We start from the raw sequence: 25,065 nt of genomic DNA, 5'->3' as shown, positions 1-25,065 counted from the left end.
TGGTGGGGAAGCTTCAGAGCCACAGAGGACAGCGCAGCAACAAGGGTGCAGAGGGCAAAGCTGAGAGATTCCTGCACAGAGGATGGGTGCCAACCAACACTCACCAGCCCGAGAGGCTTGTCTGCTCACCCGCCGGGGCAGGCGGGGGCTGGAAGCTGAGGTTCAGGCTTTGGAGGTCAGACCCCAGGGAAAGGACTGGGGTTGGCTGTGTGAACACAGCCTGAAGGGGGCTAGTGCACCTCAGCTAGCTGGGAGGGAGTCCAGGAAAATGTCTGGATCTGCCAAAGAGGCAAGAGACCATTGTTTCGGGGTGCGCAAGGAGAGGCGATTCAGAGCACCGCCTAAATGAGCTCCAGAGACAGGCGCGAGCCACGGCTATCAGCGCAGACACCAGAGACGGGTATGAAATGCTAACGCTGCTGCTGCAGCCACCAAGAATCCTGTGTGCAAGCACAGGTTACTGTCCACACCTCCCCTGGGCCTGCCAGAGAGGCAAGAGACCATTGTTGCGGGGTATGCAAGGAGACGGGTGGGCCCACCATAGGAACTTCCTGCTCCATGTGCCCACAGATGGCAGGGCACTGCCTACGTGAGCTCCAGAGGAGGGAGGGAGTCGCAGCTGTTATCTCGGACCCCACAGGAGGACACCACGACTGCTGCCACTGCCAGCAAGGATCCTGTGTGCAAGCACGGGTCACTGCCCACAACTTCCTGGGAGCCTGTGCAGCCTGCCACTGCCGAGGATCCTGCAATCGGGGCCAACTTCCACTGGAGAATGCATGGCGCACCTCACACTGTGGCAACATCCTGCTGGTCTCTGCTGCCGCAGGCACTCCCCACACATTCTTACTGTGACAGCTGTATCCCTTCCTCTCTCTGGCCTTAGTGAGCAGGTGGGCCTTAATCAGCCCTTGCTTTCGCCCCCTCTTGCCTGAGTGAGGAACAGACACCTGAGGGCAGCCCACATGCAGAGGCAGAGCCAAAACCAAAGCTGAACCCCAGGATCTGTGAGACCAAAGAAGAGAAAGGGAAATATCCCCGTGCAGCCACAAGAGCAGCAGATTAAATCCCCACAATCAGTTTGGTAAATCCTGCATCTGTGGAATACCTGAATAGACAATGAGTGTTCCCACAATTGAGGCTGTGGACCTCGGGGGCAACTGTGGAATTTGGGGGCAAGTACACGCCAGAGTAAGGACAGATCAGAGTCTAAGCTGGCCTCACAGTGCCCACAGCAGGTCCAGAAACCTACCTGGAAGTATTGGAGACCCTGTCAGCCACACGGCCAGGTGCCTGGGGAGTTTCTTGCCTTTTGGGAAGTCTGAGGTCTTCTGCCAGCATTCATTAGGTGTTCTGTAGGATTTATTCCACATGTAGATGTATTTCTGATGCATTTGTGAGGAGGAAGGCGATCTCCACATCTCACTCCTCTGCCATCTTGAAGGTCTCCTCCCAAAATATCTTTCAGAAGGCAACAATTTCCAGATGTCATAAACTGTTATACACCACCAATTACATTTTGTCACATCCACTCCCTGGGTATTAGATGATTCTGCTCCAAGGTCAAAGGACTCAGCTCAGTGCAGGACTCATTCCCTGTATCTTCGATAATCTTTACCTTCAGTAGGTTGGCAGACAGATCACTTTAAAGACAGAAGAACGTGGTGGGGGACGAGGGGAAGATGGCAGAAGAGTAAGACGTGGAGATCACCTTCCTCCCCACAGATACACCAGAAATACATCTGCACGTGAAACAACTCCTACAGAACACTTACTGAATGCTGGCAGAGGACCTCAGACCTCCCAAAAGGCAAAAAACTCCCCATGTACCTGGGTAGGGCAAAAGAAAAAAAGAAAAAACAGAGACAAAAGAATAGGGACGGGACCTGCACCAGTGGGAGGGAGCAGTGAAGGAGGAAAGGTTTCCACACACTAGGAAGCCCCTTCGCAGGTGGAGACTGCAGGTGGCAGAGGGGGGAGCTTCCGAGCTGCGGAGGAGAGCACAGCAACAGGGGTGCGAAGGGCAAAGCGGGGAGATTCCCGCACAGAGGATCGGTGCTGACCAGCACTCACCAGCTCGAGAGGCTTGTCTGCTCACCCGCCAGGGTGGGCGAGGCTGCGAGCTGAGGCTCGGGCTTTGGTCAGAGCGCAGGGAGAGGACTGGGGTGGGCGGCATGAACACAGCCTGAAGGGGTTAGTGCACCACAGCTAGCCGGGAGAGAGTCCGGGAAAAGGTCTGGAGCTGCCGAAGAGGCAAGAGACTTTTTCTTCCCTCTTTGTTTCCTGGTGCGCGAGGAGAGGGGATTGAGAGTGCTGCTTAAAGGAACTCCAGAGACGGGCGCGAGCCGCGGCTAAAATCGTGGACCCCAGAGACGGGCATGAGACACTAAGGCTGCCGCTGCCACCATCAAGGGGCCTGTGTGCGAGCACAGCTCACTATCCACACCCCTCTTCCGGGGAGCCTGTGCAGCCCGCCACTGCCAGGTTCCCGGGATCCAGGAACAACTTCCCCAGAAGAACGCAAGTCGGGCCTCAGGCAGGTGCAACGTCACGCTGGCCTCTGCCGCCGCAGGCTCGCCCCGCACTCCACGCCCCTCCCTCCCCCCGGCCTGAGTAAGCCAGAGCCCCGGAATCAGCGGCTCCTTTATCCCCGTCTTGTCTGAGTGAAAAACAGACGCCCTCCAGCGGCCTACACGCAGAGGCGGGGCCAAATCCAAAGCTGAGCTCCCAGCAGCCTCAGAAGCAGCAGATTAAAGCTCCACAATCAACTTGATGTACCCTGCATCTGTGCAATACATGAATAGACAACGAATCATCCCAAATTGAGGAGGTGGTCTCTGAGAGCAAGATTTATGATTTTTTCCCCTTTTCCTCTTTTTGTGAGTGTGTATGTGTATGCTTCTGTGTGAGATTTTGTCTGTATAGCTTTGCTTCCACCATTTGTCCTAAGGTTCTCTCCGTCCGTTTTTTTTAAAAAATTTTTTTCTTAATAATTAATTTTAATAACTTTATTTTATTTTACTTTATCTTCTTTCTTTCTTTCTTTCTTTCCTTCCTTCCTTCCCTCCTTTAGACAACGAATCATCCCAAATTGAGGAGGTGGACTTTGAGAGCAAAATTTATGATTTTTCCCCTTTTTCTCTTTTTGTGAGTGTGTGTGTGTACGCTTATGTGTGAGATTTTGTCTGTATAGCTTTGCTTCCACCATTTGTCCTAAGGTTCTATCTGTCCATTTAAAATTTTTTTTTCTTAATAATTATTTTTTAATTTAATAACTTTATTATATTTTATTTTGTTTTACTTTATCTTCTTTCTTTCTTACTTTTTCCCTTCCTTCCCTCCTTCCTTGCTTCCTTCCACTGTCCCTCCCTCCCTCCCTCCCTTTCTTTCTTTCTTTCCTTCTTTCCTTTTCTTCTTTCTTTCTTTCTTTTTTCCTTCCTACCTTCCTTACCTCCTTTCTTTCTTTCTTCCTACTTCTACTAATTCTTTCTGTCTACTTTTCTCCCTTTTATTCTGAGCCGTGTGGATGAAAGGCTATTGGTGCTGCAGCCAGGAGTCAGTTCTGTGCCTCTGAGGTGGGAGAGCCAGCCAACTTCAGGACACTGGTCAACAAGAGACCTCCCAGCTCCACATAATATCAAATGGCGAAAATCTCCCAGAAATCTCCATCTCAACACCAGCACTCAACTTCACTCAACGACCAGCAAGCTACAGTGCTGGACACCCTATGCCAAACAACTAGCAAAACAGGAACACAACCCCCACCCATTAGCAGAGAGGCTGCCTAAAATCATAATAAGTTCACAGACACCCCAAAACACACCACCAGATGTGGACCTGCTCACCAGAGAGACAAGATCCATCCTCATCCACCAGAACACAGGCACTAGTCCCCTCCACCAGGAAGCCTACACAACCCACTGAACCAACTTTAGGCACTGGGGACAGACAGCAAAAACAACGGGAACTAGGAACCTGCAGCCTGCAAAAAGGAGACCCCAAACACAGTAAGATAAGCAAAATGAGAAAACAGAAAAACACAGAGCAGATGAAGGAGCAAGATAAAAACCCACCAGACCTAACAAATGAAGAGGAAATATGCAGTATACCTGAAAAAGAATTCAGAAAAATGATAGTAAAGATGATCCAAAATCTTGGAAATAGAATAGACAAAATGCAAGAAACATTTAACAAGGACCTAGAAGAACTAAAGATGAAACAAACAATGATGAACAACAAAATAAATGAAATGAAAAATACTCTAGATGGGATCAATAGCAGAATAACTGAGGCAGAAGAACGGATAAGTGACCTGGAAGGCAAATACTAACAGCCATAAAAAGGGAAATCGACAGTAACACATTCATAGTAGGGGACTTTAACACCCCACTTTCACCAATGGACAGATCATCCAAAATGAAAATAAATAAGGAAACACAAGCTTTAAATGACACATTAAACAAGATGGACTTAATTGATATTTATAGGATACTCCATCCAAAAACAACAGAATACACATTTTTCTCAAGTGCTCATGGAACATTCTCCAGGATAGATCATATCATGGGTCACAAATCAAGCCTTGGTAAATTTAAGAAAATTGAAATTGTATCAAGTATCTTTTCCGACCACAATGCCATGAGACTAGATATCAATTACAGGAAAAGATCTGTAAAAAATACAAACACATGGAGGCTAAACAATACACTACTTAATAACGAAGTGATCACTGAAGAAATCAAAGAGGAAGTCAAAAAGTACCTAGAAACAAATGACAATGGAGACCCGATGACCCAAAACCTATGGGATGCAGCAAAAGCAGTTCTAAGAGGGAAGTTTATGGCAATACAAGCCCACCTTAAGAAACAGGAAACATCTTGAGTACACAACCTAACCTTGCACCTAAAGCAATTAGAGAAAGAAGAACAAAAAAACCCCAAAGTTAGCAGAAGGAAAGAAATCATAAAAATCAGATCAGAAATAAATGAAAAAGAAATGAAGGAAACAATAACAAAGATCAATAAAACTAAAAGCTGGTTCTTTGAGAAGATTAAAAAAATAGGTAAGCCATTAGGCAGACTCATCAAGAAAAAAAGGGAATAGACTCAATTCAATAGAATTAGAAATGAAAAAGGAGAAGTAACAACTGACACTGCAGAAATACAAAGGATCATGAGAGATTACTAAAAGCAATTCTTTACCAATAAAATGGAAAACCTGGAAGAAATGGACAAATTCTTAGAAATGCACAACCTTCAAAGACTGAATCAGGAAGAAATAGAAAATATGAACAGACCAATCACAAGCACTGAAATTGAAACTGTGATTAAAAATCTTCCAAAAAAAAACTTCCAACAAACAAAAGCCAGGACCAGATGGCTTCACAGGCCAATTCTATCAAACATTTAGAGAAGAGCTAACACCTATCCTTCTCAAACTCTTCCAAAATATAGCGGAGGGAAGAACACTCCCAAATTCATTCTACGATGCCACCATAATCTTGATACCAAAACCAGACAAGGATGTCACAAAGAAAGAAAACTACAGGCCAATATCACTGATGAACATAGATCCAAAAATCCTCAACAAAATACTAGCAAAAAGAATCCAACAACACATTAAAAGGATCATACACCATGGTCAAGTGGGGTTTATTCCAGGAATGCAAGGATTCTTCAATATATGCAAATCAATCAATATGATAAACCATATTAAAAAATTGAAGGAGAAAAACCATATGATCATCTCAGTAGATGCAGAGAAAGCTTTTGACAAAATTCAACACCAATTTATGATAAAAACCCTGCAGAAAATAAGCATAGAGGGAACTTTCCTCAACATAATAAAGGCCATATATGACAAACCCACAGCCAACATCATCCTCAATGGTGAAAACGTGAAAGCATTTGCACTAACATCAGGAACAAGACAAGGTTGCCCACTCTCACCACTCTTATTCAACATAGTTTTGGAAGTTTTAGCCACAGCAATCAGAGAAGAAAAGGAAATAAGAGGGATCCAAATCGGAAAAGAGGAAGTAAAGATGTCACTGTTTGCAGATGACATGATACTATACGTACAGAATCCTAAAGATGCTACCAGAAAACTACTAGAGCTAATCAATGAATTTGGTAAAGTTGCAGGATACAAAATTAATGCACAGAAATCTCTGGCATTCCTATACACGAATGATGAAAAATCTGAAAGTGAAATCAAGAAAACACTCCCATTTACCATTGTAACAAAAAAAATAAAATATCTAGGAATAAACCTACCTAAGGAGACAAAGGACCTGTATGCAGAAAATTATAAGACACTGATGAAAGAAATTAAAGATGATACAAATAGATGGAGAGATATACCATGTTCTTGAATTGGAAGATTCCAAGATACTTGACCCTTCTTAACCTCAGCTTCTTAATTAGATACAGAGACAAAATAATTAGTCATACAACTCCAACTGTGAGAATTAAATGAAATTGAGATCTACTTCTGCACATAATCAGGGCTGATTGCTGGGTGGAAGGTTTGGAAAGCTGTTTCCTCAGCCATTTATGCACAGAATGTTCAGGCTTATTCTATTCTAACAGCTCTATGTTCTAGGTCATGCCACAGCATTGTCAATGAGACATGCCGAAGGGGAAGAGTTGCGTCTGTGCACTGGGGTTAGACCTTTCGGGGCCCCAATTATCTCACCAAATACCTCCCTTACTATTTAGCAACCAGAGCCACTTGCAGTTCTCTATTTTGACTCCTAATCTTCAGGAAGACTGAGACATTGTCTGAATTTGTTCATGGTCCTATCTTCCCTTCTTAGCACTAAGCTTGACATGCACTAGGTGCATGAATGAATGAATAAGTGGATGAATGATAGTTATATTCCACACATATATCTTTCTTCTCTGACAGTTTGTAACCCCTGGCAGGCCAGAGCCTTAGGCTTACAGCTAAGTCCAGTGGTTAGGACTCGGCGCTCTCACTGCGAGGGGTCCAGTTAGATCCCCGGTTGGAGAACTAAGATCCTGCAAGCTGCACAGCACAGCCAAAAAGAAAAAAGAAAAAACGATGGATGCATTATGTTGAACACAAATTATAACTCAGTGAAGTTGGTTTTTAATATGTCTTTGTATCCCTTCCAGAATCCAGAGCTGTGTCATGCTCATATGTGGAATCAACCTGTATTTTCAGATTGAACTGTACAGTTGAGTTTTTCGTTTGCTTGCTTACATGCTTGTTTTTTTGTGTTTGTTTTGGGTTTTTTTTTTGTTTGTTTTGGGGTTTTTTTGCCACAGCCAAGAATGTTCTCAGGATCTCCTGACTTATACATCCAACCACATGCTCCCCACCCAGATTATTCATAGGCTCCACAAACGACATGGTCAAAACAGAACTGTCAGTTTGCTGACATAGCACCAAAGCTGGTCCTCCATTCATTTCCCCATCGAAGAAAACCGCCCTAACCCAGCTGAAAAAAATCCACATTCCAAGAGACACACTTAATTCCTCTCCAACCCTTACCACAAACGTGGACTTCATCAACAAGTTCAGTTCTTCCAACATATGTCTCATTTCAAACCCCATCTCACCCCTTCCATTGCTACAACTGTGGTCTATGAGACTGTAACCTCTCACTGTCACGTGTGTAGTAGCCTCCTAATCTTGTCTCTTGATCTTACAGTTGCTCTATTTCCGTCTGTCCTCCAAGGAACATTTAGAATGAGCTTTAATAAAGCAGATTTTAATAATAATTTCCCTTCATTTCAGAAAGCACGCAATGGCTCCATCATAATAAGAACAAAACCCAGAGTCCTTACTATGGCCCACAGGACCTTCTGTTTGGGCCCCTCCTACCATTCTCACCTCATTTTCTAACACTGTCCTCCCAATACACACTGCATACAAGCTGTTCCTTAAAACTGCCAAGCTTGCCCATATCTTAGGGCCTTTCATTTTGCTCTTCCCTCTGCCTCGAGGGCTCAGATCCTATATCTTCCCACTGCTGACTGTGTACTTCTTGTTATTTCAATATTAAATCTAAGTTACGTCTTCAGAAAATCCTTCCTTGCCTTCCCCACACTAGTCATTCTCTGTCACATTTTCCCATATTATTTTCTTAATGGCTCTCAAATCTTGAGTGTATCAACCCCTGAAGAATGTGAGCTCCATGAGAACCATGACCCTGTCTGTCATGTTCTCTGATTTATCTCCAGTGCCTATCACAGTGCCTCACATATCATTGGTAACCAATAAATATTTGTTGAATGAATGACTGAGTGAGTGAATGACGTAGATTTAGCATGCTAAGTTGTGAGGACTCAGGCATAGTCTGGGACATGGGATTTGGGAGGATGGGAGAGTGAGCTCAGGTGTCTCTGAAGCAGCAGTTTTGTTTAAACCCATGAAAACTGTGGTTGGAAAACTGGGTAGAAAGGACATGATAATTGAGGTAGTGCTTCTAGCTGCCTTGGGTATGAAAGTGTAGCTTATGTTCTATACCTATTCTCCTTCTTTTTTAATAAAAGAATCCTAAATTTATTTGGGAGAGTAATATTTCCAGTAAAAGACCACATTTATAGCCTCCTTTGCAGCCAAGAATGGTCACATGACCGACTTCTACCTAATGAGGTGATGGCAGAAGTGCTGTATAGTAGTTCCAGGAAGGTGGCTAAAAGGGAGATGAATTTCTCAGACCCAGGTATTTCTCATACCATCTGTTGTGGACTGAACTGTGTCCTACCCAAATTCATATGTTGAAGCTTTACCCCCAGTACCTCAGAATGTGACTGTGTTTGAAGATAGGACCTTTAAACAGGTGATTAAATTAAAATGAGGCCATTAGGGTTGACACTAATCCAATATGATTGGTTTCCTTATAAGAGGAGTTTAAGACACATAGATACCAGGGTATGTACACAGAGGGACAACCATGTGAAGAAGGAGTAAGAAGGAGGCCATTTGCAAGCCAAGGAGAGAGGCCTCAGAAGAAAACAAACCTGTGGACACCTGGATCTTGGACTTCTAACCTTTAAAACTGTGAGAAATAAATTTCTGTTGTTTAAGCTACTCAGCCTGTGGTGTCTTGTTATGGTAGCCATAGCAAACTAATACACCATCAGATAAGGTTTTCAAGTTTGACAGCTCATTAGAATCAACTGGGGTGAACCTTAAAGATACTGATGACTGGGCTTATCCCTAGAGGCTCTGATTCAGTTGGTTGAATCTGAGCATTCGAGGGGATCCTAATGGATATCCAGAGTTGAAAACCACACGTCTAGGAGAATAGTTTCTTGCACTCCATTGAGCAGGCTGAGAGTGATGAATCTAGCATCGTTTAGAAGGCATCCCCCCGTATCTCCCTCCTTCCACTGTGTTTCCTCTACCCCATATCCCCCGTCTTTTTCTGCCCTATCCAGATCTCCACAGATGGACCCAGAGATGCCCCCACCTCTTAATCCTGTTCCATATCCAAGTTCAGTCCTAATTTGAGGAACATTTAATAGCTTCAGCCCCACTTCTGCCCTCCCTGTCAAGAAAAGTGAGTCTCGAGGGGCCTCACATTCTCTTACTCTGCCTGTTAGCCAGAGCCAGGGCAGCTCTCTAGAGGTAACTTCTTGCCTCTTAATCCAATTATAAAATGGATGAAAGACATGAACAGAGGGCAAATGGGCTTAGGAAAAGCTATTCAACATCTTTAGCCATCATGCAAATGCAAATTAAAGGCACAATGAAATGTTAAACCCACCTATCAGAATGGCTGAAAAAAAGAGTGACAAAACCAAATGCAGGCAACACTGGATAAACTGAGTCACTCACACATTGCCAAAGGGAATGCAAAGTGGTACAGGCCGTCTGGAAAACAATTTGGCAGGTTTATCACAACGAAACGTGCGATTACCAAATGATACAGCAGTTGCACTCTGGGCAATTTACCCAGAGAAATGAAAATTTATGTTTACACAAAAACCTTTACATGAAGTTCATCACAGTTTTACTCACAATAGTTAAAAAGTGGAAATAGCCCAGATGTCTTTCAACGGGGGAATGGGTAAGCAAACTGTGGTACATTCACACCGTGGAATCCTATTCAGCAATAAAAAGGAACAGACGATAGACACACTTTACAACTTGGATGGATCTCAGGAGAATTATGCTGAGTGAAAGAAATCCATTCCTAAAGGTAGTGTACTATATGATTCCATTTCTATGACATTTAGGAAGTTATAATAGTGTTTGACAGAGTTTAGGGATGTGGGATCAGGAAGAAGGTGGGTGTGGCTATAAAGGCTAACATGAGGGAAACGTGTGGTGATGAAACAGTTTTTGATCTTGTTTGTGGTGATAGAACACCTACACTGCTGGTAAAAGTGCATGGAATTATTAAATATATAAGTATTATACACAAGTGTTCTAACACACAAATGAGTGCATGTAAAATGGCGAAATTGTGGTAAGCTCAGTGAATTCTACCAATGTCCATTTCTAAGTTTCGATACTGTACTAAAGTAATACAAGGTGTTATCATTAGGAGAAGGTGAGTGATGGGTATACATGACCTCTCTACACAATTTTTTGCAACTTTTGGTAAATCAATAATTATTTCAAAATATAAAAGTTAAAAAAAACAACACTGGAGTTGTGGGGAAAATAGTCTTAGGTACAGAACCTAAGAAACTAATAAATATGTTAACACAGTTTTAGACCTGTTAAATAATTAAGAAATCCATAATTAATGGAGTAAATATGGTACTTTACTTGCTAAATCCCTTATATTTGTTTTTAGAAGTGAACATCAGAACGGTCACAACTTGTGAGTACTGAAGTGGTGGGGAGAAGGTTATCGGGAGGCAAAGCGTGGATTTTAGTGTTGTCCAGGAATGGAGTCCTTACTCTATAATTTTCAAGCACTGTGTAGGTTGGATATAAATGCTAGAGACTGCCAGGGATGATGTGGGAGATGGGACCTTTTGGTCCTGGCCCCACTAACTCATGGTTGGGTCAGGGGAAAAGCAATACAAGACACACAGCATACAATGTGCAATGTTACTCTTTAATATAAAGATGAACAAGGATCATGCGTTGGAAAAATAAAAACCAATGGGCAGGCCTACACGGTAAACTTTGGCTTCCTGATTAGCTGGACTGCAAGCTTAGTCATGGATATGGCTTCAGTTAAGAGAAGAGAGGTGACAAATACGATGAGGATGAAACTGACATCTAAAGGCTCCTTTGCAGAAATTTGTTCTCAAGATCCCAGGTCAGTGGATGAGGGTCACATCTGGAATTTTGCCCTTGGACTGAAGAAAGTAAAGAGAAAGAATTGGGATGTGAGCAGAGCCAGCAGCCGTGAGTGTCAACCCCAGGGCACCTGACTTCTGTCCACCTTCACCTTCCTGAAACCCTAGAGGTCTATTTCTTCTTATCTCTGAATTCTCAGAATTCACTTTTTGAAGAGTAAAGAAATTTTTAGCTCTGGTATAGTCTAGTCATTGTACTGAAAGCACCTCTAGTGGGGGAGGATAGATGACCTCCCTTAGGACCAAACTGGAGACACTTGACCACACAACTTCACTGCTACATCTATGCTACAAGAGCAAGCCTTCAAGTTTACCAACATGTATGTACCAGAATGAGCAGATGCCACTGCATGTAATGCTGAAAAAGAGGCGAAAAGCTAAATGCCTATCAATAACAGCTTATGGCTTCCTGGAATTCAATTGTTTAATATATTGATCTTAGAAAGAATAATGTAGCTTCACATATACTGAGAAGAAACTATGCTGGCACTAATAATAAAAGAAGTTTCAAAACAGCATATAAGATAGGATACCTGTATTTTACAATACATGGAAATGTATTAGTATGAAATTAGGGTATTTCTCACAAGTAAACGTTTGTAAGGAAAAATAGATTTAAAATAATTACCTGAAAATTCCCATTAATCACCCCTCTACTCCTCCCAGCTCCCTCCTATCCCCATGCAACCCCAGCACTCACTTCTGAGACCACTAGCGGTTCATCTCAGATGGGGTGGAGGATGCCTGCATGATGTCCTGCTGCTGCTGGGAGAGGGGGTGCATGGAGCTGGAGGTGGGTGTAGGCAGTGGGATGGAGAACACACTCTGGGTCTCACTGGGGTCGGCATCCCTCACAAACAGCTCGTCATTCACGATGCACAGACTGAAGGAAAAATGGGCCCTCAGACAACTGGTGGATGGACACCCACACCCCCAGTACTGACTCTGCTCCCACTGGCACTCAGCAACCAGATTCCTTCCACGTCCCTCCTGTGTCTGTCTCCCAGGTTCCTTGACTGGTACCTCTACCCCTCGCTACAGAGCCCACCTTTGGAGAGACTGTCTACCACTTTCACTTGATTTATAGGTTCATCCCCAAACCAGGGGCAATTTCGCATTTACCCTTTACCACAGTGCAAGGGGTGGACAGTCTGATCCCCATTCTCAGAAGAAGACATTGAGTCACACAGAGGTCATGTGAATTGACCAAGGTCACACAGCGAGTGAGTGTTGGGTCAAGGAGTGAACGCTTAGGCCGATTCCAGGCCCATGTTCTTCTTAACCACTAGGCTACACTGCTCCTGGGATCCCCCTGCTGGCTTTCCACAATACTGAGTAAACCTAAGGTCTTTGCCACCACATTCCCACGCCCCTGAGCCCCAGGCGGGGATGGGCATTCCCGCCCACAACAGGGCTCTCACCTGCAGGAGCCGGCAGGGGTAGCGATGAAGGTCCGGGTGAAGGCACGCACACAGCCCTGAGAACTTCCTTCCACTTCAACAGCAAACAAACAACAGCACCCCTTACAGCTGCATGTGCTGTACACGCTCACACGGCGGTCCCCAATCAGGGTGTGACTGGACACTCATGCTGAGAGGGCAGTTGTTCACGGGGGCCAGGGTGTCGGGAATGGGGAGGGCATCTATAGGAGCAGTCTGCACCCAGTGACAGGGCCCCTGACGACCACTACACAAGTTCACGGGATGCATTTTTCACAGCCGCCCAAGAGGTGGATACTACTGCCCCATTTTGCAAATGAGGAAACCGAGAGGTTGAGTAATGGCCCAAGTTCTCAGAGTAAGAATCTGGGATGAGAGCCACCAAAATCCACAGCCTGTGCCCTCAATGCCCAGGGTGTGCAGGGCAGACAGGCATGGACACAGCTCAGACCGGGGTTGTCTGTGGGAAGCCTGAGGGCAGGAGAACACAGTGGGGAAGGGGAGGCGAGGGGTAGGGGAGGGGAGGGGAGGGAAGGGAATGGAAGGGGAAAGAAAGCGAAGGGAAGGGAAGGGGTCAGGGAAGCTGAGTGGTTCTGGGTGTGAGCCTGGCCAGGGGGAGGCAGCAGTGGGGCATCTGCGCTGGGGGTTTACACACACTCACCTGCCTTGAACACCCCGCTGACGGAGAAGCAGAGCATTGTTTCCTGAAAGGGAAGAGCCCAGGCGCCCAGTCACCACCTCCACCTCCCACCCACCTGCGGCTTCCTGGGCCCACCCGAGGGAGGAAGCAGGCACTTACCGTCTGGAACCACGTGTCCACCACGAAGGAGCTGAAGTCATGCTGAGTCTTGGGCAACACACAGAGGGTGTGCACAATGACACGTTTTGTGTGCTTCAGCAGCTGGACCCGCAGGTCTGTGAGGGGAGGGGAAGCGAGCGAAGGTCAGGGGCTGCCACGCCCTGGGCCCTATGATTGACTCCTTCACCACCCTTTCCCACGCAGTCTTCCCATCACACACTCACGGGGGTCCTTGAGCTTCTTCATATTCCTGCTGTCCTTGAAATACTCGCACAACCTGCTTCTAGGAGACAAAGAGCAACAGTGGGTGGTGGGTGATTGCAGGAGCTGGCCTGTGTCTGCTGGGGAGCCACACGGCCCAGGAGCACAGCCTGTGCCGTGATACTCACGGGGCTGGGTCCTTGGGGTGGAAGGGAATCGTCAGGGAGAAGCAGGCCTCCTCGTGATAAGCACCCGCGAGAACCTGTCTGTCTCCATAGTCATGGATCAAGTAGTACCTAAGGAGGAGCAATGAAGACAGTCTATCTCTGTGGTCTGGACCTCAAATGAACTTGAAAACTCCCCTGAGCAGACCTGTGCTTAGGTGGCCTCACCTGTCCTAGCCCTTCCCCCCTTGCTCAGCTTCCCTGAGGTACTTACTGCTTCAGGAATTGCAGGACTAGGCCTTTCAGCTCATCAGAACCAAAGTAGCTTCCCTGGAATCAAAACAGTCCTCAGGACCATGGCTGACACCCCCTTCTCAGGCACCACTTAAAACCCGGCTTGATCCTCCGTCCTCACCTTGCAGGTTGGTAAGCGCTTGCAGGCTTCAATACCACACTTAGCCAGTGCGGATGTCTCCTGGTCATCCTGGGGAAGAGAAGAGGATGTCAGCAGTGCAGACCAGGAGGTGGTGCTGGATGATCAGGGAAAAGGATGGGCCCAAGAGAGGGTGAGGGTCAGAGGTCAGTGGTGAAAGGGCCCTGGAAATTCCATGGGCAGGACTACAGTTTGGATCATCACCATGGATTCCCCAAAGCCTATGAAGAATGTGCTTGTAGAAGATCCAGAGCGTTTGTCAGGTTCCCACAGGGACTGTACCATCCCCCTCCACCCAGGACTTTGAAGGGTCAGTTTCAAAACTGTAACTGGGGCAAGACCTAATGGGGTTCAGAGTAGTTTGTGGGTGCTGTCAGTGCCAGTTAGAGGAGTCAGTAAACAAGGAATACACTTACCAAGGTTAGTAACTTGGGGAACAATTCCAGGATGGAGCTGCCAAAATCAAGACAAAACAGAAAAGTCAGTGAAACTGTGGAGGTGACCTTCTTCCTCATGGGAGCAAGTACACCCACACCACAGCGTCCCAGGCTTCCAGGGCCCTGAACACGTCCCCCATCGACTGACACAGAGGGAGAGCAGGCCCTACCTCCCCCCCCGCCTCCCTCCCTCCCTTCCTCTCCTTCCCCTGGGTAGCTCCCCCGCAGACTGCCTGGACTCTCTTCTCCAGTGCCACTGGGACCAGCATTTCAAACCCATGCTTCAGGGCTTCCTTCCCCTCCCTTCCTTCCTCCAGGGCCCCACTGAAGGCTGTGGAGAGAAGAGGGAATGGGGTGTGTGCCCGAGGCTCTGCTACCTCACTGGCGGTCCAGCACTCTGCCAAGACCTGGACCAAGACCTGGACTTCCCCCTTGGATGGCCCAGGGTGCTGAGGCAGGGAGGTGAGTGAGGTGGGGCTCAGGGAGGGAGATGGAGGGGGATGAAGACAGAAAGGGAGTGAAGGTACGAGGGGATAGATGAGAGAGACATATGGGCCTAGACACAAGGGAGAGAGAGAAAACAAAGGGAAGGGAAAGAAGCTCTCCCGTGGTGGGGGTAACGGAAGAAGAGAGGAGAAAGGGGAAATGGCGCCCCATTTGCAGCTCTTCACCTGCCCCAGAATGGCTCAGACACAGCACGTAAGAATGTAAAATATGCACATGTTGGGCTGGGGGCCCACTGGGTGCTGGTTGAAACTTTGGCAGCTTTGTGATGCAGAGAGGAGAGCATAGGGCCTGTAGTCCTCCCTGAGGTCCACGTCAGCTGCCCCTTGCAAACGGGCACTTTCGGGAGTAGCTCAGGCTGCCACCGGGTGACAGAGGATGCATCTGACCTTATGTTGGTTGACATATCAGGGAAGGTGGTGCACAGGGGGCTTCTGTCTGCACACATCCCTTCTGGCTCCAGCCGCTCACCCTTGTCCATCTCCCCTGCAGACTTCACCTGTGATTATGAGGAGGAACCACATGGGCCAGAGAAACAGAGCCAGGATGGCCGTGCACCCCTAGTCGCTTCCTTTTCCTACAAATCCATTTCCCTTCCTCTGTCACCACCACATGAGCCTTCCCACCTTCCCTTCAAAGACGGATCTGGGTACCACACCTCACCTCAGTGTTGGAGAGGTTCAAGTTCTTGGTGTTGGAAGCATTCGGCATAGTGTTGGACAGGCTGTGCAGCTGGTAGGGTTTCTTATTGCTCAGGTCCAAGGCCAAAAGCTATGATGAGGAAAGAGTTAGAGTGAGGACCCCAGCAGGGGATACCTGAGACAAATCTGCCTCTTCTACCTAATCTCTCCCACCATCACCACCTGCTCCAACATCGGGTCTAAGGTCCTCACCTTGGGCATATTCCCTGGACGGATCTGCAGGGAGGCGGCCATGCCAGTTCTAGGGTTTCGTGCCATTCCAGTATCAGGGGTCATCAAGTCTCCAGGAAGACAGGAGGAGGGAAACGGGGGCTGAGAGGCTCCTGGCTGGTACAGCTCCAGCACCAACCCCTCCCCGAGTTACCATTCCTGAGTATCCTTTCCAGCCAGACCCCTCTGCCCTCACCTGCTCTACAATTACTGCTGTAGCCATACCAGGGTCAGAGCGGACTCTCTGGATGTCAAGAGATTGCTGGGAGGCATCATATTGTTCCTTCACGGGCAGCTGCAGAGTTAGGGATGGGGTTCAGGGGCCTGAGGCTGAGGTGGTGATCGGGGGCAATAGGTGGGTCTGGCTGTGAGTGCACAGGTTGTGTTGAGTCTGCATTACCTTTATCTGCTCCACCTTTTCTGACCTCAGCTCCTTCAGCACAGAGTGGGGTGCATCACAGGGATCAACAAAGATAGATATCTGTTGAGAACACAAAAGGGGCTGGGTAAGCTCCAGGAAATCTGAGCCCTGGGATCAAGCAAGACCATGCCCCTGTCCTGCCCTCTTGCCCCCAGCTAGCCCTGCTCATGCCCTTGATACATACCCTTTCATTAGCCTCATTGTAAATCTTGCCGTTGACATTCTTCAGTGCGAAGGCAATGTTGGCATTCTCAACGAAGAACTGGGCCTGCATTTTCTCATAGTGAAACTGTAGGGAGAGTGACAAGAGAAGCATAATATGAGACCAGAGCCATTTCTCATCTGGGCCTGCCATCTACCCCGTTTCCTCTCATCGGCCTCAATGTCCTCTCTTACTTCGACTGGGGTGAAGGGGACACTGCATTGCTTCTGAATCAAATTCAGCAGCCACTTCTCTTCATATTTAATACCGAAGGGAATCTAGGAGCCAAAGAAATAATTGGGGAAAGAAAAGTGATACAATGGAATCCAAGGGTAAGATAAGACCCAGCTGTGTCTTGCTTTAGGACCTTTTTTCAGGCTTTAGGTAATTTCTTAAGATAGGACAATATCTGTTATCGCTAACTTTTACACCAGACATGGACTTCCTAAATACCCTTTCTTTCCATTTAAATACTTCTCCTGAAATAATCGACTTCATATCTTTCACATGTACTTACTTTTATAAAGTTCTAAGAGATCTTACCTAAGGCAGACCTAGCCCGCCCCTCTGACGAGGACCCCAGAGACTCAACCTCCTCCCACACTCAGCTTGAGCCAAACTGCGTCTTCTGGTGTGGAGTTGCTCCATCTCCTTGGCAGTAGTTTCCTCCTTTGCTTTTAGACAGCCTCTCCCATGCTCCCTGCAGTCAGTCTGCTCCCTTTATATTGCTTCTCTGAACCTGCCCTCACATGATCTAGGAAGTTAACTCCTAGTAATAACAAGACAGATTACCAACTCCACTGCCACGAGAGAAAAGTTCCCAGCATCTCTACACGCGCCCAACATGACTCTCTCTGTCATCTTCTTCTACATGTTAGGTCCATTTAGCCAGCACACTCACTCTGATCTTGAACCAGCTCCCCAAGGTCTCATCCTGCCTGTTTCTCTCCATTCTTCTCTCTGGAGGCTTTTGCTCTGTCTCCTTGTTAACATGGGTTTCGTCTTGTTCCTGAAAATTGCCTCTCCGATGACAGGATGGAATGGCATAGGGAGCACTGTGGGGAAGTGGAGAGAAGAAAGTGGTCCGTATAGTCTTGGGAAGTCTTCTCTACATTTTCCCCAATGATAGCAGAGCTACAATAAAGACTGCTCAACCGTTAACCTGATCCCATCATTCCTCACTCTTCCAGGTTAGAGAGAAGAATGACATATTTAACTACAAGGTTTTGTTTTTCACTGGTTCATACTGGTCAGCCATGCTGCCTCGTCACTTACTATCTTGCTTGGGTGTCCACGTGAGCATCACTTCTTAGTGATTCTCTATCTTGCTGCTGCTGGGATGAAGGATGAATACCAGACCTGACTTGTTCAGACCAATTGTTATACCTCCTTTGGTAAATACGCCAGCATCTGGCTCTTCTTTGTAAGGAGGTTACTTGCTTATTGTACCCTGAAATTGAGAATATCACATCAATGGTCTCAGTACCAGAAAAATTCCTGGGTAAATATCACGGCTAATGAAGAGACACCACCAACTTTAAAATCTAAATAGGAAATTATCATAGTTAGGAAGAAAAAAAAAAGGCTGAGAGACTTCACTGTGTTTCTGCTTCTCAGGAAATGAGAGGTAGGCAGCATTCACAGCCAAGAAGAAAACAAGCACAGAGGAAAGGGTCTGGACCCAGGGTTTAGTCTGTGTTGTTAGTCCCTGCTCTGCTTGGTTCAGGTTATGTGACCTGGGACAAGTGACTTTTCATCTCTAACTCTCTCTTCTCTGCTCTGCTCTTGGGGGACAATAAAACCTACCCTGAAATCTAGCCTGGTGTGTTGGTTCAAGGGTCAAAGGTGATCTCCCTGCCTGATGGAAGAATTAGAGATATGAAGAATAGGTCCAATGAAAAGATCCAGAATGGAGCCTGGAGAGACATAACATGGAGAATACCAAAAGCGAGGGGGAGATAATTAAAGGAGATGCAGTGAACATACCTAACACATGGTTAATGTGAGTCCCGGAAAGAACGGGAGGGAACAGTGGAGAAGTGGTATTTGAAGAGATCTTGGTTGAGAAGTTTCCAAAAGTAACAAGGTATCAACTCAGTGTAACAGTATTATTGTAACTGGAGAAAAAGTATGCTTTAAAGAAAAACATTCTTAAAGAAAAGGCATTCATCCTGTAACAAAAACTTGGAAAATTTGTGACCAGAAGACTCAAACTAAAAGAAATATTATAAGCTCTTTCTTGGGCAGAAGAAATATCATCCCACCTGGAGGCGCATAGATACAGGAAAGAAAGACAAATGACATTTGTGAATATGTAGGCAAATTTAAATGAGTGTTGATTATATAACACAATGATAGTAATTTCTTCTGGGGATTTAAATATATAGAGAATGAAAATGCATGACAATAAATTTGGAGGGAGTGTATGGAATCAAAGTGTCTCAAGGTCCCATAATTGTCTGAGGAGTTCTAAAGAGATAATTAACTAATATGAGACAGTGACAAGGCAAAAATGTACATTGTAATCTTAAGGGTAAGCACCACCAGAATGGCAAAAGAATTTTTAACTAGATAGCCACATGAGGTGACAATTTAACAGTTACAAAATATTAACCCTTTCAAAGGAAAGGAAAGGAAAAGGAACTTAGAAGAGGCAAAAATAAATATACAGTAACATGATAAACATAAACCAAATTACATCTATTTTTACCTAAAAAGTTTCAGGCTAAATATTCCAAATAGAAAGACAGATATTATCAGACTGGACAAGAAACCTTCCATCAAATGCTCCTTAAAAGAGACACATGCAAAATTTAATCATCAGGAAAGTCTGAAAATGAAAAAATGGCAAAATGTATACCTTCTCCACATTAACCTAAAGAAAGCTGGTATAACCACATTAGTAAAAGAAAAGGTACACTTTAAAGAAAAAAACATTATAAGAGAAAGAGGGAGATTTCCTTATGATAACAGGTGCATTGCAATAACAAGATATTAATACAAAATTCTGAATCTGTATGCATGTCTTAAGGCAAAGCCAAAATATGCAAAGCAAATACTGACAGAAATAAACAGCAAATGGAGAAATCCACAGTCACAGTGGGAAATTTTAACACAGCTCACTGAGTGACCAATAAAGTGGCAGAGAAAAACTCAGCTAGAGGGAGGAGATTTTAAAATGTGACTTAAATCAATTAACAAATGTATTTAATTGACATAGAACAATTCACATAGCAACTACTCCTCAAACATTCCAGAATAGATCATATGTTGGGCAATAAAGCCAGCCTCAAGAACCTTTTCTGGGCTAATACAATTTACCCTGCCTAGTTAAAGTAAGATTCAAGGGTAATAGTGGGTTTTCTTCCCCTCTCCCACCTCTATTATTAATCCAAAGAATATTAGCTTATACTAACCCCATCCCCCGCCTAGGGGACCATTTCCACTCTCCAAGCCCTAGGTCACATGAATCAGGCCTTTTCCCTAACCAGGGGAAAAAATTCACCTCAGCTATGGCCATTTCCATAGGAGGGGAGGTTTTCCATGTGGAATCAGGATGGGAGTGTCAGAGACCATTTCCTCAAGAGAGTGGAAACTAGTCAGCCTGGGCCTTCTCCACCCCTTCTCTAAAGGGGGGTCAGCTGGTTGGGGTCCTGTGCGTTGGGGTTAGGGAGGAAACTCAGAACCCCTCCTGCCCTATGGAGATCTGAGGAAAAGGTCTCATGCTAATCAACTCACCCATGGGGTGGCCTGAAGGCAGTGATCTGTCACCACCCTCCTCACAGGCTGCTCGTGAAGAGAATCTGTGGGTCTGGAGCTGGAGGTTTGGAGAATATCAGGAAGGGCTTCCGAAGAAGGAGAGTGCAAGCCCCAAACCACTTTGTCAGAGCCACACAAACAAGATGGAGTCCTAACAGGAAGTCCCTTCCCCAAGGGCACAGAGGAGGAGAGCCCTGGGAGCCAGAGGAGACTTAACGTCCTGTAATTACTGCCCCCTGAGTTTGCTACCAACCTAACACCCAGGGAACTCTTTCCAACTGTATCACCCTTGCAGAGGAGGCCATCTGGAATCAGGAGGCTTAGGGGACCTTGATACTTCTGGTTACAAACACAAGGAGCTCTGTATGCCAGACTCTGGATCAGCTACACTACATTGTGTTCCTTCATTCTGCAAACCCAGATAACTCTGTGTGCCGGCTGTAGGCCAGACTCTGTACTTGCTACATTGCCTCTGTTCTTTCATGAATTCCTCACAAGGGGACTCTGATATCAGAATCACCAACTTTCCAAGGTTGCTGAGGCTTACTGAGGTGCTGGAGCTTGTCTAGGGTCATTCAGATGCTACCTAGAGAAACAGAGACTGGAATTGAGCTCTATGGAATGGAAGATGACTTCTCCATGCATAGCTTTACTAAATTCTTGGTGCAGTATAGGGGATTTTCTGAAGTTTACACAAAGTAACTGAATAGTCTAAAAATAATCAAATGGCTAGAATTAACTCTAACCCATTCCAGAGAGATAATACCAAAACAACAACAAAAGACACTTGAAAATATAAAGGAAATATCAAACAGAGTTTGGTGGATCACTGTAATGACAGTGAGAACAAAGAACAAACAAAAATGCGTAGCCTCTCCTTTTTTAAAAAAAATGTAGTTACTTTAGGCAGATATCCCCTAGTGGCTAGAACCACAACTGTAGCTCTGAAAGTCTCAAATCAGAGGGATTTGTAAAGAGGGAAGGAGGGAGGAGCCTGGGCTCCAGTTTATGAGCCAGAACTTTGTGGAATTTTCCAATACCTTCTGGAATTTTCCACCACTTGCCCTCCTTCCCTTCCTAGATCTCTATGCCCTGAAGTCCAATGCCTGAGCGAGGTGAAGAAAAATCTGCACATGAGAGTGTGAACATCTGAGGTGAGGGAAATGTAAGACAGAAATGCATATGAACACACAGATACACTGTCAAGTCAAAAGTTGAAAATTATGACTTTTTATGAAACAGTATCATGTGAACTCTTTGATAACATGGTAAATATACATGAACTTTTTTTGTTAGTTGATTATTAGATCCTTTCAAGTGTTCCTCTTGACAGATTAGCCTAATCACAGAATCTTAAACGTTAAAAATGTATACTTAGAAAATAAAAATAATTCTGCACCTTCCATCTACGTGATCCCCTTACCATGAGTCATAGATACCCAAGATATCCAATGTAAAAGGATTGGTGCACATTTTCCAGATGTGTTTCTCTTTAGGTGACATGAATACCTAACTTAAAACATTTGTGTAGTTATGCAGTTCTGTACATATTCTTTTTAAATTTTGCCATTACAGGGACTTCCCTGGCGGTCCAGTGGTTAAGACGCTGCACTGCCAATGCAGGAGACACAGGTTCGATCCCTGCTTGGGGAAGTAAGATCCCGCATGCTGCAAGGTGCAAAAATAAATAAACAAACAAACAAATAAATAAATAAATAAAAATTTTCAATTTCATAAGCAATTTTATGCAAATTGTTTTTTTCATTTATTATGACATCTTTCGATTTTTGCTTCTTCAGTTAATGGTTTGGCATCTTTCCAGATCTTTACTGAAGAAGCATTTTTATTTTTAGATGAATTGAATTATTTGTGGTTATCTTTTGTTCCTTTCTCTGCTGATAAATAGAAATCCTGTTTGTTATTGCACATGAGCACAAAATCTGTAATACTGTTTGAAATGTTGTCTCCAAGCTTTTCAAACTTTTAATTTTTTTCTTTTGACAGTACAGAAATTGCTTTAATTTTCATGGATTTTTAAAATTTAAAAATAACACAGCTATGACAGAAAAAAATGAGTAATACATAGGGTTGCATCAAATACTAGCCCACTGGGAATTCTAAATTCAAAGCCTTGATGGCTTCAGGGCAAAATGGAAAAGAGCTTTAGACCAAATTCTACATTGGTGAATACTGGGGAAAATATTTGAATATTTGTTTGCTTATAGGAAACACCATGTAAAGTGCCTCTGGCCTAAAATAATTCCGTAAATGATCATTTCCTTCCCTCCATAGAGGTTAATTTCCTCTGCTTCAACCTGAGCCCCACACAAATTCCTCAGGACAGTTCAATCTCTGTAGCCCCATATCCAGGCCTCCAGGCTCAAGGGAGTAGATTTCATCTACATCCCCTTCAAGATCAAGACATGGGGGAGAGGGCTGTTTGAGTACCCTATCAGCGTGGCATTGACACTACGACAACCAAAACGATATACGTGACCCAAGAAAAGCGTTTAACTCTGTCACAAACTTAATTAGAGAAATTGAAGGAAAGTTAGAAAAAGTCCATGTCTCCCAAACAGAAATGTCACATATAAAGGAATGCGAATTATTGGGAAAGTGTTTGGAACATATTTTATAGCCAAATGTTTAACATTATATTATATAAATATATCTGATTAGTAAAAGAACATCATTTAAAGTCTATTAAAAAATTTAAATAACAACTATGAATCACAAACATATAAAGATTAAACAAATACAAAAACAATTATATATGCATGTATGTATGGGTACATATATTTACATATGCATATGCACATAAGCATACACATATAACATATGTATACATAGTATGTATACACATTGTGAGTAAATTTTGGAAGAATAAGTATATTCATGTAAACTTACTTATATAGTACTGTACACAGAGAAATACATCTGGGAAATATAAACTAAATTACCAACAATATACATCTTGCTTTGTAAAAAGATGAAAACAAATAGAAAAATATTTTCTCTAGCATATACACATTCCTGCATTTCATTAGTTTTGGAAAGAAAGATATTAATTTGAAATCAGAAGAATAAATGATGCAAATTTTTATAACACTATAGTATATATCTAGCTGGGAATTTCATTGCAAAGAAATTATGTATGTGACTTAACTCTGTTTATATATAAATCTATATATTTTTTCACATTACCCTTGTCTCTCAATTATACATATAAACGTTTCCTGTCACTATTGGGAGGAAGGGGCTGAAGAAAATTCTTGCCACTAGACTTAATGTACCTGGGCTCTAACTCACCCTTAATGCTTCATTCGCCACAAAATCTTCCAGATATTACCATCCGATGGGCACCTTTCTCCCTTCCTCCTGCCAAGGCTTCCTGCTATGCGACATCCAAGTTGCCATTCCAGATATGCTCACCAGGTGGCACAGACCTCCAACTTCTGAATTTTCTCCAGTGAAAAATGTTATTTGGGAAAGGGAAAGAAAAATCTACTAAAAGTTACCTTGCATTGCGAGTGGTGGAAGAACATGTGAAATGAAATCATGCTCAAATTCCTTTACCTAACGATTTTCTTCTTCTCTATGGTTTCACAGATAGAAATCATAATAATAATATAGGACTCTTAGAGGGCTGGTGGTCAGTAAAGGCCTGAGGTGGGAGCAAGGAGGGCAGAAGGAGTTCAGATACTTTCTACAACTGTCCTGTTAAGTTTCACAAAGTTTCTCCCAGCGTGACAAACTTCTGGGTAAGGGATTTGCACTCTGGATTTTCCAAAGGGATGAACCAGGGTATTTCCTTCCTGTTATATCTGGCTAGTCTCCACTCTCTCCTCTTCTGCTGGCTAAAGCCTCCTTAGGCTCAGATCTCAGCTTAAACTTCACTTCACATGAGAAGTCTCAGACATACCCTACTGGTGTGATTACCGCTAGGCATCTAGTAGTAGCTCCACCACCTTTACCATCTCCAGACACATGTTCCATGTGAAAGGGGACCAAAGACTGTGACCTCACAATGTTTCATAGGCTGTAGCATCACACAGTGGACTTAAGATGCTGAAATTTTCAAATATCTTGTCTGAAGAGTTGCCTCAGATTCTCTCTGCCACTTTCGAGAGGGATGCTAGGGACACAGGTCAGTTCAGCAACGGAAATGCAGAGTTCTTCCACAGACAGCAATCGGAACGTGTAGTTCAGAGAAGCTGAGCAGGCTGTGGATTAATCTTCCTTCCTCTACAAGAGCCCATAAGAGTACTACAACGAGAGTCTGTGATTTTTAGCAGGCATAGTTTTGCATGGCAAAGACCAAATGAAACTTCCAGAGGTAAAATTGCAGATTTGAAAGGTTTTGAATAATTTGCTGTGTGGAATACTCTTAAATATATTTCAAAATATTTAAATGAACTTGGAAAACAGTAAAAAAAGAAATTAAGGAAGGAAGCAAAATGTTCCTTTAACCCCTGATGAGATATCATCATTTTTATATTCT

The 25,065-nt window shown here is 44.4% G+C and overlaps 1 protein-coding gene and 1 non-coding gene across 2 annotated transcripts; one reads left to right on the top strand and one right to left on the bottom strand.

Moving 5' to 3' along the window:
* Positions 1-585: 585 nt before the first annotated feature.
* Positions 586-24,089, bottom strand: LOC136142208 (nuclear RNA export factor 3-like). Its single transcript, XM_065900229.1, is given in 21 exon segments — positions 586-746; positions 851-1,005; positions 11,995-12,177; positions 12,716-12,788; positions 13,395-13,437; positions 13,533-13,648; positions 13,757-13,815; positions 13,922-14,029; positions 14,172-14,227; positions 14,313-14,381; positions 14,747-14,783; positions 15,661-15,770; positions 15,935-16,042; positions 16,165-16,253; positions 16,408-16,477; positions 16,583-16,663; positions 16,788-16,892; positions 17,000-17,083; positions 17,707-17,860; positions 18,081-18,255; positions 24,083-24,089. Coding segments are annotated over 21 exon segments (2,043 nt in total).
* On the top strand, positions 22,145-22,217 carry TRNAG-GCC (transfer RNA glycine (anticodon GCC)). Its single transcript has one exon. It is a non-coding gene; the product is annotated as a tRNA-Gly (tRNA).
* Positions 24,090-25,065: the final 976 nt, after the last annotated feature.

The sequence above is a fragment of the Phocoena phocoena genome, chromosome X (genome assembly GCF_963924675.1).
Source record: "Phocoena phocoena chromosome X, mPhoPho1.1, whole genome shotgun sequence".
Classification (NCBI taxonomy): Eukaryota; Metazoa; Chordata; class Mammalia; order Artiodactyla; family Phocoenidae; genus Phocoena; species Phocoena phocoena.
Note: the sequence above shows the minus strand (reverse complement) of the source record. Positions and strands in the feature narration are given on the sequence as shown.